Below are 14,679 nucleotides of genomic sequence, written 5' to 3' on the forward strand. Positions count from 1 at the left end.
GGCCACCGCAGCCTCGACCTGCTGGGCTCCGGCGATCCTTCTGTCTCAGCCTTCCGAGTAGCCAGAACTAAAGGCACGCGCTATCATGCCCGGCTGATTTTTTGATTTACTGTAGAGGTAAGGTCTCGCCAAGTTGCCCAGGCGGGTCTCGAACCCGCGGGCTCAGGCAATCCACTCACCTCAACCTCCCAAGGCGCGGGATTACAGGCTGAGCCATCGAGCCCAGCTTCTAGTGATATTTTAAAGGGCCAGAATCTGAACACGCTCAGAGAAGACTCTAAGCGAGTAAAACTCGCATAACTTCAAACACCTAAGTGCTATAAAGAAAAAGAGGGTGCTCATGAGGGTGGAGCACTCGGAGCTGAAGGCACAGGGAAGTTTTCTGGGAGTTGGCATAGCAAGCAGAAGGGCTCCAAGACAGGATGATCTTGGTGTATTTGAAGAAAAGAAATGGCTGGAGTTTAGTGACCAAAGGAGAGTAATATAGTAAGAGGGACTGGGCACAAGCAGGAAGCCATGGAAGGCAGGAGTGGACAAGGCAAGGCCTGTGAAGGCAAGAAAGGGGAGAGAACATAGCATCCCATCCACAATGCAGCTCCTTGGCATCTTTCGAACACTCCTTCAACAATAGGACAAGTGGAAGCAGAAGGATGCAAGAAGACAGCTAACCCATGTTATATCTTAACACATTCACAAATTTTTCACTTTCCTAATACTGAGAGCAAGAGAAAAAAAAAATCTGAAGCTGGTTGCCGCAGACTTCCATCATTAAGGACAAGTGAAATGGTGTTTTCTAAATTGTCACCTTTTTCATGACACAGCTCAAAGTTGCAGACATTATCATGCAGTATTTGCCTCAGATACCACTGACTAGCACTCTGTACTTTGTACTTTGATTCGGATTATAAATCCAAAAAGACAGTCTTCCACGATGAAATGCATGTCAGCAGCAACCAGGAACAGAATTTGGAATTACATAAATTCACATTAGTGGTAACCAGGAACAGAATTTGGAATAACGCAAATTCACGTCAGCGGCAACCAGGAACAGAATCTGGAATGACGTAAATTCACATCAGTGGTAACCAGGAACAGAATTTGGAATGACGTAAATTCACGTCAGCGGCAACCAAGAACAGAATCTGGAATGACGTAAATTCATGTCAGCAGTCGCAAATGAGTTAATACCACATTTATGCTACCACATAACTATATATAAACATAAATGGCAGAATGGCTTGTCTATATACCTTATTCTTATACCTCAAATTAAGGAGAAAAGGGGGACTGTCTGAATTAGTAACAAGTATGAGTGCTAGTGTTTTAGAAGACCTTCATTATTTCTACAGCTCTAATAATTCTGACTAGGCTAAGTGTTGAAGCCCTCCTTTTTATGTATCAAAATCTCACGCACAGTGCTTCTAGCAATACTACCATTAACGTAGTAGCACTTTACGTAGTACTTCATCTTAGTACATTATTTCAATTTATGATTACTATTGCATAAATGGGGAAACTGAGGCACAGAGTGATTAGGTCACAAATAATAAGTGGTAAAATTGGCACTAAAACTCAAGTCTTACTCTTTATCACTACTAAAGTCTATTTTTCTCCTGATTTTGAGACAATATTCTTATAATAATCCGTGCTACAATAGGAGTTGGCAAACTTTTTCTGTAAAGGGTCAAACAGTAACTATTTTAGGTTTCATGGGCCACATGGTCTGTCACAGCTACTTAACTCTGCCACTTAGCACACAAGCAGCCAACAACACCTAAACAAATAAGCACCAACAAAACAGGCAGGAGCTATAGCTTACTTACTGGTCCTAATTACATAGAATAAATCAATTCCAGCTCATCTCAGTTCTAAGTCAGTCAGGTTCAACCGAAAAGAGGTTTCACAATATCATAACCAAAAAAAGCATACTCACTTTTTTGGAACTGCCTTCCACAGAGATAGGCTTCAGGAGATTATTCACAATCATGGAGTAACTCTTCCCATTGAGATTCTTTACCAGAAGATCAAATGACCTACAACACAATTGTAAATACATTATCTTCCTGGTTCTATGAGAGGGACTCCATAGTTCTTAGAAAAAAACTCTATTTCAGGGTATACACCGGGCCATTCCAAATGATTTTAACACTAACCTCTTTAAAGCAGGTATAGAGGATAATTAAATCTAAATTTAAGCAGAATTTTAGAAACTGCAAGGGAAAAAGTCCCATGTTAAGCCAATCTAACTATTAATGATCAGTGTCTTTCCCACTGCAATGAGAACTTACCTCTCTGTGAAATGCACCTGCACATTCTCAGTAGGAACCTGATGAACTCCAGTTAAGGTAATATAGATTTTCACAAACTTATCTGACTGATCCCATCCTAGCAACAAAAAAAGGACACAAGTCTCTGAAATTATCTCCAGAATAGCAAATACACATGACTCATAAAAAACAAAACAAAAAAAAAAACAGTGAAACAAAAATAAGAAAATCCAGTAATAGAAACATAAGAAAAGCCGGGCTCGGTGGCTCAGCCTGTAATCCCATGCCTTTGGGAGGCTGAGGTGAGTGGATTGCCTGAGCCCGCGGGTTCGAGACCCGATCTCTACAATAAATCAAAAAATCAGCCGGGCGTGGTAGCGTGCGCCTGTAATTCCAGCTACTCGGAAGGCTGAAGCGGAAGGATCATTGAGCCCAGCAGGTCGAGGCTGCGGTGGCCGGGAGCGGCCACTGCCCTCCAGTCTGGGCGACAGAGTGAGACTCCAACTCAAAAAAAAAGTAAAAATAAAAAAATAAAAACACCACCACCACAGCTGTGTTCCATAGACACTGAATGATTTCAGAATAGGTTCCTTCCTTGTGCTACTCATCTAGAGTAAGCACTAAAATCATCTTTCCGTCTTGGTAATAGGTTCTAGAATGTACCCTTTCCTTTTTATCTCTTAAAAAAAAATAAAGCTTAGCAGGGCATGGTAGCGTGTGTCTGTAGTTTCTGTTACTTGGAAGGCTGAGGCAAAAGGATCTCTGGAACCCAGCATGTCTACACTGGGGTGACCATGAGAGTGCCACAGCACTCTAGCCTGTGCAATGGAATGAGACTCCAACTCAAAAAAAAACAAAAAACAAACAAAAAAAGCATCTGGGCCCTCTTCAAAGGTACCAAAATTAAACACTGAAAACTATTTTTCAAATTGGGTCACTACGAGCAACAGTTTGCTTGGAGGCAGAAGTGGCCATAGGGGAGCAAGTCATACCATAATTACTGATTTTCGATGTGTATCCTGTTGTAATGGGAGCGACCACAGCAGCTGGCTTTTCATTGTCAAGGACTTCTGTTTTCTTCTGTGATTTCTGTTGTATCTTGTTCTTGATTTCTGTCTCAATCTTGGATTTTTCAGCTGTGAGGGCATCACGTACTCTTTTCCTAGTGGCCTTTTCCAGCAATTCCTTTACCTCTTCCAGATCTTTCTGTAGCTGTGTTAAAATAAAAGGTAAGATAGTTATGATAAATAAGGCAATGGGGTATGATACTGTGCTTATCACTCCTTTCAATTTACTAAAATAAAAACTGAAAATTAGGAGGTTGACCTAAGTTTTCTAGGACTGAGTTGAAATTTCTATTCTTTCTTCCAAGGCTTTTGAGTTGTAAATACTTCAAACTTCCTTTTTTAAAGAAAAACTTAAAAGCAATCTTGAGCTGGAGCAGAGGCTCACACCTGTAATCCCAGCACTTAGGGAGGAGGAGGCAACACGGGTTCCAGACCAACCTGGGCAACTTGGCAAGACCTCGTCTCTACAATAAATCAAAAAATTAGCTGGGCGTGCGCCTGTAGTTCCAGCTGCTTGGAAGGCTGAGGTGGAATGATCGCCTGAGCCCAGCAGGTTGTGGCTGTGAGTGGGCCACTGCACTCCAGCCTGGGCTACAGAGCAAGAGACTCCAAATGAAAAAAAATTTTTTTGAACAAGTAATCAAGTCTAAACTTTCAAGTTTGTCTTTGTTTTAGAACATTTTATTTACAAGAAACTTTTGTTGACTTACAAAGCAAAACATGGAGCTGGGCTCGGTGGCTCAGCCTGTAATCCCACGCCTTGGGAGGCTGAGATGAGTGGATTGCCTGAGCCTGTGGGTTTGGGACCCGCCTGGGCAACTTGGTGAGATCTCATCTCTACAAAAAATCAAAAATTAGCCGGGTGTGGTAGCGCGCACCTGTAGCTCCAGCTACTGGAAGGTTGAGGCGGAAGGATAGCTGGAGCCCAGCAGGTCGAGGCTGCGGTGCCCCGGAGTGGCCACTGCACTCCAGTCTGGGCGACAGAGTGAGACTCCAACTCACAAACAAACAAACAAACAACAAAAAAACACACACACAAAAAAAAACAAAGCAAAATATGGAACTTTTTAAAAATAAGGATTTCAACGATTTCCCTATAACATCCAACCCTAGGGTCATTAGATGTCACAAATTTTTTAAATAGTAAAATTAAAGAGATAAGAGAATACATGCTGTGAAATGCTACAGAAACCAAAGTAATGAATGCTCTATTTTCCATCAGTGCTTGGTCTTCATTGATCTTCCTATCTCAAGAACCCCACAAAAAATGTTTGAATTTAGGCCGGGCTTGGTGGCTCAGCCTGTAATCCCAGCACTTTAGGAGGCCAAGGCGAGTGGATTGTCTGAGCCCACGTCTCTATAATCAAATAAAAAAAAAAATAGCTGGGAGCTGGGCTCAGTGGCTCAGCCTATAATCCTGCGCCTTTGGGAGGCTGAGGGGAATGGATTGCCTGAGCCCGCGGATTCGAGACCCACCTGGGCAGTGAGACTTCATCTCTACAATAAATCAAAAATCAGCCGGGCGTGGTAGCACGTGCCTGTAATTCCGGCTACTCAGAAGGCTGAGGTGGAAGGATCGCCAAGCCCAGCGGGTCGAGGCTGCGGTGGCCGGGAGCGGCCACTGTACTCCAGTCTGGGTGATGGAGTGAAACTCCAACTCAAAAAAAATAGCTGGGTGTGGTAGCGTGCGCCTGTAGCTCCAGCTACTTGGAAGGCAGAGGCAGGATTGCCGGAGCCTAGCAGGTGGACGCTGAGGTGGCTGTGAGCATGCGTGCCACTTCACTCCAGCCTGGGCAAAGGAGTGAGACTCCAACTCAAAAAAAAAGTTCGAATTTTTAAAGCAAAATAATTTTTTTTTAATTGACAAATTGCTGCTGCTAGGAAAAAGTCTTGCTCTGAAGCTGAGTCAATCTTACAGTAAGAAGTCTAGGATTTGGTTACACAGAAGGTGAGCCTGGACAAAAGATCCAAATACCACATATTCTGGAACACAAATCTTCTGAAAAAGTCACCCTGTTCTTGTTTCCTTCTCATGCCAATACATCACCTACCGAAGTGATTTCTACTTTATAGTTAAAAAGACACTGTCAGGGCCAGGCTTGTGGCTCAGCCTGTATTCCCAGCACTTTGGGAGGCCGAGGTGAGTGAATTGCCTGAGCATGCGGGTATGAGACCCACCCGGGCAACTTCGCAAGACCTCATCTCTACAATAAATCAAAAATTAGCCGGGCATGGTAGTGCAGGCCTGTAGTTCCAGCTACTTGGAAGGCTGAGGCGGAAGGATCACCAGAGCCCAGTAGGCCGAGGCTAGTGGCTGGGAGCGTGCCACTGGACTCCGTTCTGGGCGGCGGAGTGAGATTCCAACTCAAAAAAAAAAAAAAAAAAAAAAGGACACTGTCAAAAAATTAGTGACCTAGCCAGGCTTGGTGGCTCAGCCTGTCATCCCGTGCCTTTGGGAGGCTGAGGTGAGTGGATTGCCTGAGTCCGCGGGTTCGAGACCCGCCTGGGCAGCGAGACCTCATCTCTACAATAAATCAAAAAACCATCTGGGCGTGGTGGCGCGCGTCTGTAATTCCGGCTACTTGGAAGACTGAAGCAGAAGGATCGCTGGAGCCCAGCAGGTCGAGGCTGCTCCCGGCCACTGCACTCCAGTCTGGGTGACAGAGTGAGACTCCAACTCAGGAAAAAAAAAAAAAAATTAATGACCTTAAAGTTTTCCCCAATTATTCCAATATATCACAAATGCACAAGAGCTTTTCAAACAATGGATGCATTTGTCTTACAATGATTTTATTCTAGCATTCTGGTTTGATACTAGCAACTTGACTACAAAAATCTTACATTATATGTTGGGATTATATAAAAAGCTTCATATAAAAACCTTTAAACTCAGTATAATATCAGAAGTACAACATAGTTTGAAAGCCTTTATGCTTCTCAAATCTTATCAAACATAACAGAACTAGTTGTTTTTTGGTTTTGAAGTTTTTTATTATCTAATTTAACCCAGATGCCCTGGTTTTGCCTATCTGTAACAAAATAGCATGATGTAAAAAGTTCTACTGTGCACAACCTCCTATTCATGCATGCTCTCCCCTTCCAAGAAAAAAACCGGGCTCGGTGACTCAGCCTGTAATTCCAGCATTTTGGGAGGCTGAGGTGAGTAGACTGCCTGAACCGGTGGGTTCGAGACCCACCCGGGCACCTCGACGAGACCTCATCTCTACAACAAATCAAAAATCAGCCGGGCACACACCAGTAGTTCCAGCTACTTGCAAGGCTGAGGTGGAAGGATAGCCTAAGTCCAGCAGGTCGAGGCTGTGGTGGCCGGGAGCGTGCCACTGCACTCCAGCCTAGGTGACAGAGACTCCAACTCAAAAAAAAAAGAAAAAAATTGCAAACTCATCTTTTGAGCACAGAATAAAGATGCTTTAGTTAAAAGTCATCTTTTTAGTATAACGGCTTCAAAATTCATGTTGATTCTAATGCCAACATAATAAAAATATCAAAATGTAAAATAAGTATATTTGTTCCCAGAGCAGAAACTTAGTTAACAAAGAGATTTTGCTTTTTGGCTGGATAAGAATCCTTTTTCTAGTAAATTCGGAAAAGAGCTGAGAACTAAGCAAGGGGTTCCCCTAATGGTTGAATTCCCAGGCCCTCTTTATTGTTGTGCTTTTGTAAGGTATCCATTGAAGCAACTTACACAACAGGTCTGTTTAAAATAGTTGCTCAGTTATCTATAGACTTGAAACCATCCAAGATGAATGCCTTTGATACCTTTTCTGCACATATACTTTAAGATGTCCCAGACAGAGTCTTTTCTTACCTATTTTGCCTTTCCTTGCTTTCTTGGCATGCATTTGTTGTATGCAAAAAAGTTATCTCCCTTTCATCCCCACGCATGACCACATTCAACCTTTATCTTCTAGTCTATTTCCTGATTCCTCACCAGGAGGCATGAAAACCAAAGTGCCTCAAACGGGCGAAGGACTTTAACAGACATTTCTCCAAACAAGAACGGGTGCGCCAAGCACATTAAAAGGTGCTCAACATCACCGCTTTGCACCCACAAGGACGACACCATATGTACAAGAAACCGAGGGAAAAAATCCCAGAAACACTGTTGAGTATATGGAGAAACTGAACCCTCCATATATTTCTCAAGGTAAGGTAAAACGGGGCAACCACACGGTAACAGTCTAGTTAGTTGCCTGACCCAACTGTTCCATTCCTGAGCACCTACCCCAAAGAGGTAGAAACGAGACCCCACAACACGTTTGGACCGATATTCATGGCGACACGATTCCCAAGAGTCAAGAAGTGGGGTGATGCAAATGTTCACCACCTGATGGATGGGTTGACTTCATGTGCTGTGTCCCTACAGCGGAATATTAAGAGCCATAAACAGCACGTGCACACCACGGAGGAATCTGAAAACACTAACTTAGAGGAGCCACAAAAGGACATAAACATCCAGTATGACTCCAATTATGTGAAACGCCCACAAATTTAGAGACAGAAAAGTCCGAGATTATGGTTGTCGGGGGACAGGGAGGGAGGAATGTGGAGCAACGGTTTAAGGACACAAAACGGGTTTCCTTTTGGGCTGATGAGAAGAATGTTCTGGAACCAGATAGTGATGGCTGCACAACATGCGAAGATGCTAAAAACCACTGAACGATACACTTTAAGACGGTTTAAAAGGTGAATTTTATCTCAAACCCAAAGTGCATATCTGTGGGTTCCTAAGTGAGCCGCGGTATCTCCACCCCTGCAGCCCTGGGTCCCCGCAGGCGTGCGGCACAGGGGCGTTTCGGCGATTCGCAGAGGACGCCTGGGTAACACACACCCTCGTGACTTCTCATTAAAAGCAGACTTAGGGACAAACGTGAGTTCTCCCCTCGCTCTCCTGTCGAGGGGATAACTCCCGGAGGCGAGTCAGGTCAGAGACCCGCCACCTTGCCGCGGGCGACAGCATCCTGTCCTTCCCGGTTTCGCCCGCCAAGCCCCGTCCACGCCGCCCAAAGACCTCCCCGCCCGACAAGGACACCGACGTCCCCCCAGTGACGACCAACTTCTCATCGCTTTACCAACGCACACCGCGGGCTGCCGTGTGAAGCCCCGCCGTGAACGCTCAAAAGTAACGCCTGACCACTAACCCGGCGAAACCGGAACCGCGGGGGCAACCGCGGAGGCGCAGAGGAGCGGAGTGACCGCCCAGAGCCGGCAGCTCTGCAGGGAAACACAGCCAACAGTCAAACGCCTGACGCTCGGCCGCTCACGACACCCGACTTCCGCCCAGGGAAGCCCGGGTCCTCGGGCTCAGACGCGCGGGAGGGCCCGGGGACACGCGGGGTGGCAGGCTTCCGCGGACTCGCCGTCGGCGCCGCCCGCAGCCGGGATCGCGGCGCAGGCAGGACCGGCGGCCTCGAGGAGGCCGGGGGCAGCGCGGGGGCCAAGCACGCCCCGCGGGATGGGAGCGAGCGCCCGCCCCGACGCGCGTGAAGAGGCCGGACGCGATTCCGGGGACCCTTACCTCCTCCAGGGTCACAGCCATGGTCGGCGGCCAGGCCGCAGTCGCGCAGGAAACGCCGCTCGAGCACGCCCTGCCCGAGCGCACACCCGCCCGTGCGAACCCCAGCGTCCGCAGCGCGCACACAACCGGACCGGCGCGAGACAAGAGGACCGCCTCCCGCACGCGGCGCCTCTGGAAACTTCCGAGGCCGCCACCGCCCACCACGAGCCCCGCCCATCTCGCGAGCCCCGCCCCGCTGAGCCTGGCCCCGCCCGCCCGCCGAGCCTCCTAGCAACGCTCAAATCTCGCGAGGAACCGGTACTTCGAGAAAAGTAATATCTATTCCTCTTGCCGGGACAACACTTTGACCGAGTGGTCGAGGTTGCGCAGGCGCAGCTCGGAACCGCCGCGTTAACCCAGCCCCGGAAATGACGTACAATCTTCAGAGGCCAAGTCGGCTGCTTCTGTCCTCTCTAGGACTTCAGGCCAGCCCTGCCGCCATGTTGTCTTAGCCTACTCTGTGAGCCTCCATGAGAAAAAGGCAAAAGAAAGGGTACAGGAGTAGTCTAGTTACGTTAAAACGGGAAGGAATGAACATGCTGAGAGTAGAGGATTCTTGGAACAGTTTTATTTCCAGTGGGCTTTGGCACGCTGTAGACGTCGCGGCCGTCCAGCGTCTCCAACGGGGTGGCGTCATCACGGGCCGAGGCGGGGACTGCGGTGCCCACGTGACCAGCCCTAGATGGGGCCTGGGGCGTGAACCCGTTTTGGGGCGCGGTCTTGGCCCCGCTGTTATCTCGTGAACTGTGGAAGCGTGCCCGGTGCCCTCGCCCATTTCACTCACCATTTCGAATCTAGTTCTCACCCGGGTTTGGATTCGGTGTAAGTGAGCCTGTAGACCATCAAGAAAATGGCTACGTGACTTTCTTGGGACTGGATTCTCCTCTCCTGGTCCTAGCCTCCTGACTCGTGAGACCCCCAGAAAAGCCCCGCTTTTCACATTATTTTATTCTGCGGCAGCCTCAAGACGTCCGCAACGCAGTTGAAAACAAGCAGTAACCCCTGAGAGGGCCGACAGCCCTTGCGCAGGATCCGCCGTTACCCGCACAGGATCGGGGCCGGGCGGGAGTAGAGTCCCCTTGCAGGAACCCCGAAAGAAATTGCAGCCCAGGGCAGCAGGTCGAGTGTGGGCGAGGGCACGGCGTGTGGCCCTACTGAAATGGAGCTGACAGCAGCCCGTCTAGTTGCTAGTGGTGTTGACGGGGATGGTCTCTCTGGGGTGAGAGGGTAGTGCCAGGAGAACGCCACCAGGGGGCTTTCGCGGGTCCGGTTATTCCCTTGATTTGGATGCTGGTTATAGGTAGATGTGTTGCTTCAGAAGTTTTATTGAGCTGTAAATTTATATTTGTGCACGTAGTTTCTTTTGTAGTTTATGCTTACAGCCCAGAAGGGAATTTTCAAAGGTGATAGAAATGTTGCACTGATACATACAGTTGTCAAATGAAACCGCAAAAAGAAAAAAAAAACAAACCACGAAGTGAAACCGCCTATGCAAAAATCACCTTCAAGTCCTGACCCTGGTGGAGGGCAAGGCTGATCAACATACTCTTTTTAAAATAACAGACTTGAAACTGCTTGAGGAGACAGGAAGCCATTTGAAAGACAAAATCCATTTGAAAGACAAAAGTCATTTGAAAGACAAAAGCGGCTTCAATCTCCAGGCACCCATCCCACCTTCTCCAGACCTTTTTCCTGGACGTCCTACAAAATGGATGGGGGTGAGTAGTAACTGCCGGGCAGGGGAACTGTTTATAGACACCGTTTATTGTAAACAGAATAATATATGAGATCTTTTTCAGACTGTACTTTGTCAAAACCGAATTCCTATCCAGGCCCAGAGCACCAGGAAGTGCTCTATGGCCCCAGGACCCCAGGAAGATGATCTCAACAACCCCAATGACACCATCAACCAGTCACCAGCTCCTAGCCCTCTGCCCGCCACATTCCCTTTAAAAACCTTATCCGCCACCTGGAGCAGTGCCTCAAGCCTGTAATCCCAGCACATTGGTAGGCCGAGGCAAGAGGATTGCCTGATCCTGGAGGTTCGAGACCAGCCTGGACAACTTGGTGAGATGTCGACTCTACAATAAATTAAAAAAATTAGCTGGGCGTGGTAGCGCACGCCCGTAGTTCCAGCTACCTGGAAGGCTGAGGCGGAAGGATCACCTGAGTCCAGCAGCTTGAAGTTGCAGTGGCCATGAGCGTGCCACTGCACTCCAGCCTGGGCATCAGAGATACCAACTCAAAAACAAAACAAAACAAAAAACCTTATCCTCTGAATCTTCAGGGAGGTGGACTTGAGTGATTTCTCCTACCCTCCTTGCTTTGTGACTCTTTCTCTTCAGTTTTGGTTATTCTGGGCAGCGGCTAAACCTGCTTCAGCCATAACAAAAGCTCATGGGATGAACTAAGTTGTGTATTTTATTTTCTATTAATTGCACCTCAGTTATTTTGGTTTGTTTTTGCATTTCCATCCAGTAACCTGAAATTATTAAGTATTTAATTAAATAAGAACAAATATCTCATTGCATTGGGTGACAGTTTGACCTAACACAGTGAATGGTTGTTAGGGTGGTTGAGTTCTGTTGGTGCTGTGGGCAAAGCAAAGATTTGCTAGAAAGTAGATTAGAAAAAAGAGTTTATTCAGAAAGATCAGAAAAAGAGTTTATCCACTTTCCCAAGAGTGGAGAAGGGGCCAGACACTAAGAAAAGCACGGCTGAGTGCTTGAGGCAGGGGGTTTATAAAGTTTCTTTTAGGAAGCTGTGAATGGGAGCATTCCTGTGGAAAGTGATGGTGGGAAAGTGTTGTCGTTTCCTTGGCAATTAGCAGGTCAGGATGCCAGCAGCCTGAGTTTCTGGTAATTGATCATGCAGACAGGGAGATTGGGCTAAGGTCTATAAAACAAAGTCTTAAAGCACAAATGCTAACTTTGAATGTCCTTGGATTTTCAGGAAGTGAAAGGTACTTAGCTGGGAGTGTGTTGTTTATGGGTGAGAGCAGGATGGCTGGGATAGAAGAAAAAGATTCTTGGGGGAGGTGGTAGTAGGGCTGGCACCACCATGCCTGTTTCATTTTATCTCAGAGACCTGGTGGTCTGTCATGTAAACAGGAGGACTGGACTGATAGCTAGAAACAAATCCTTGGAGTAAAGAAGTTAATTCTAGTGTCTTGGTGCCAGTTACTGGTGGTAAGTCACAGCTTTACTTATCAGTGACAGAGAAGTTAATCAAGCTTACCTCAGAGCAAGGGAGTTAACAGAGCCTATTACGAAGGAAGACATTATTCACTATAATTAGACAAAAGTGTAAACCAGTGCCAAGCCACCAGCCCAACATGGCCAGGGTAACTCCATTTATTTTTTGCTTTGTCCTTTCAATGGTCACCTCATTCTCTTAATTGCTTAGGCCAAGGAGTCATACCTGAGTCTTTCAATCTGAGAACTAAACCTGAATCTTTTTCTCTTACCCAAATTCCTAACTAAGAGGCTTGGGGAGTCACTGCCCAATAAGAATTCATCAGACAGGGTTTTATTACCCTATATCCTATATCCAAAAGGTGGCTTTCCAACCTGACTCTGGCATAACAATAACATAACACAAATGGTTTATGACCCTGAAAAGCCATCTTTTGTGGATTCCCAGACTCTGGGAATCTTGTAAGATGTTAATCTCTCCTCCCTGAAGTCTGTCATGTATAGGACTTCATCTGCATTCAACAAACCAAGAGTCTTTCTGCCCTTTGTCTCCTAATAACGGCTTTACTTATTACCAGTAAAGAAATATTTGAATCCACCTATGACTTGGCAAGCTCCCACTTGGAAATGTCTCTCCTTCCTGGGCCAAACCAATGAAAATCTCACATGTATTGATGTATGGTTTTTGTAACTTTTGCCACCCTAAAACTGTATATAACCAAGTGACCCTTTGGCTACAGTGGGTACATGTTCTAAGGACCTTCTGAGGACTTAAGTCCTCAAGTTTGATTCAAGAATAAACTATCTGAAATATTTTATAGACTTTGGGCATCTTTTCATCAACAAATCTCAGGCCCTACATCCTACACTATTCGCAAGTCTTGCTTATTCTTCCAAGTAGGTCAAGAGTCAGACTATTTCTCACAATTCCACTGCTACCACCTGATGGAGTTCAGACATACTACCCCAAAACATGGCACCTAGGCATAAGGGATACTTTAGCCTAAGGGAAGGCGAGAAACAGCATATGCAGGAATGTCTCTCTGACCCTTCCCCACCCTTCTCCCATGTGAGACCCCCCATGTGAGAGATACCCTCACTATACCTGGAGGAAAGGTGCATCCTTATGTCTCAAAACACAGGTACACAGGAGCATAATCAGACCCCAGAATTTTCCCCCAGTTAATTACCCATAGGTCATGCTCTTTTGCCCTATCACATTTTCTCATAGCTCTCCATTCTTCATCGCACCTAAGGATGAACTGTTTGAGTGTGTCTGTCTGTGTCTGTCTCTCCCCCCGCTTCCTTCTCACTCCCTTCTCTCTCTCTCTCTCCCCCTTCTCTGTCTCTTTCTTTCTCTAGACAGGGTCTTGCTACATTGCCCAGGCTGGTCTTGAACTCCTGGCCTCAAGCGATTCTCTCACCTCGTCCTCCTAAAGTGCTAGGATTACAGGCATGCGCCACTGTGCTTGGCCAGTCTTCATTTCTTTTTGAAAGTTCCCATGTTATATAAAACCTATATTGAGTAAATCTGTATGCATTTCTCTTATTAATCTCTCTTTTGTTGCAGGTGTCCCTACCCAATGAACCTAACATGAATAGAAGAAAAATTACTTTTCTTGCCCTGCATACCCAAGGCCGAGCCATCATCATTTTGTCTGAGTCTTTGGCTCCCTTACTGATTTCTCTGCTTCCTTACTACACCTTTACGGTTAGTCTTCCACTGAGCAGCCAGAGAAATCTTTTCAGATTATGTCCCTTTGCTTAAAAAACTTCTAACAGCTTCCTGTCAGGCTCAGAATAAAGTCCAAACTCCTTAGTGTGAACTGTCAAATTTTGCATAATCTTACTTTGCCTACATGAACCTTGTGTCTGATTTCAGAAGCAATCTCTCACCACTTTTACTTCTCTTTCTCTGGTTTACACACTCTGGCATTTTTGTTTTGTTTTGTTTTTGAGTAGGAGTCAGTCGACCAGGAGGGAGTGCAGTGGCAGGCATTCTTGTTATTCCTTGAACCCACTGGGTTTGCTCTCACCTCCAAGTCTCTACTCTGCTTTCTCTGTCTGGAATGTTCTTCCTCCAGTTGATCACACAGATCATTTCTCTACTTATTTCTCAAAAGTAACACAAGGGAGGGTGTCCCAGACTGTATTAGGCCAAGTTCAATCAGAAGGAGAGTCAGTAGGAGGTAAATAGATATTAATAATAAGTAATTGGCTTGCACTATTGTGGGAATTGGCTACACAAGTCAAGACTCCCAGAGGGGCCTCCCGAATGTTAGGTTAGGCCTGCTGGGGGTGTTGGGTGTCGTTGTGTGATCCGATGCTGCATGAAAGACGGAAAGAATTGCACAGAAGTTAGACTAGAAAATACAGTTTATTTAGAAAGTAAATTAGAAGCTGGGCTCGGTGGCTCAGCCTGTAATCCTGCACCTTTGGGAGGCTGAGGTGAGTAGATTGCCTGAGCCCGTGGGTTTGAGACCTGCCTGGGCAGGCGAGACCTCATCTCTACAATAAAATCAAAAAATCAGCCAGGCCTGGTAGCACATGCCTGTAATTCCGGCTACTCGGAA

At 46.4% G+C, this 14,679-nt stretch overlaps 1 protein-coding gene across 1 annotated transcript in view; it reads right to left on the reverse strand.

Moving 5' to 3' along the window:
* Positions 1 to 9,058, reverse strand: part of CACYBP (calcyclin binding protein) — an 11,512-nt gene extending 2,454 nt beyond the window's left edge. The window contains exons 1-4 of the mRNA XM_008070590.2: positions 8,874 to 9,058; positions 3,260 to 3,479; positions 2,289 to 2,385; positions 1,934 to 2,033 (exon numbers count right to left, since the gene is read on the reverse strand). Of these exons, the coding sequence (XP_008068781.1) occupies positions 1,934 to 2,033; positions 2,289 to 2,385; positions 3,260 to 3,479; positions 8,874 to 8,894 (438 nt within the window). The 5' untranslated portion in view covers positions 8,895 to 9,058. The remainder of the gene's footprint in view (positions 1 to 1,933; positions 2,034 to 2,288; positions 2,386 to 3,259; positions 3,480 to 8,873) is intronic.
* Between the last annotated feature and the right edge of the window lie 5,621 nt (positions 9,059 to 14,679).

The sequence above is a fragment of the Carlito syrichta genome, unplaced genomic scaffold, assembly GCF_000164805.1.
Source record: "Carlito syrichta isolate Samal-C Ts95f unplaced genomic scaffold, Tarsius_syrichta-2.0.1 Scaffold313789, whole genome shotgun sequence".
Classification (NCBI taxonomy): domain Eukaryota; kingdom Metazoa; phylum Chordata; class Mammalia; order Primates; family Tarsiidae; genus Carlito; species Carlito syrichta.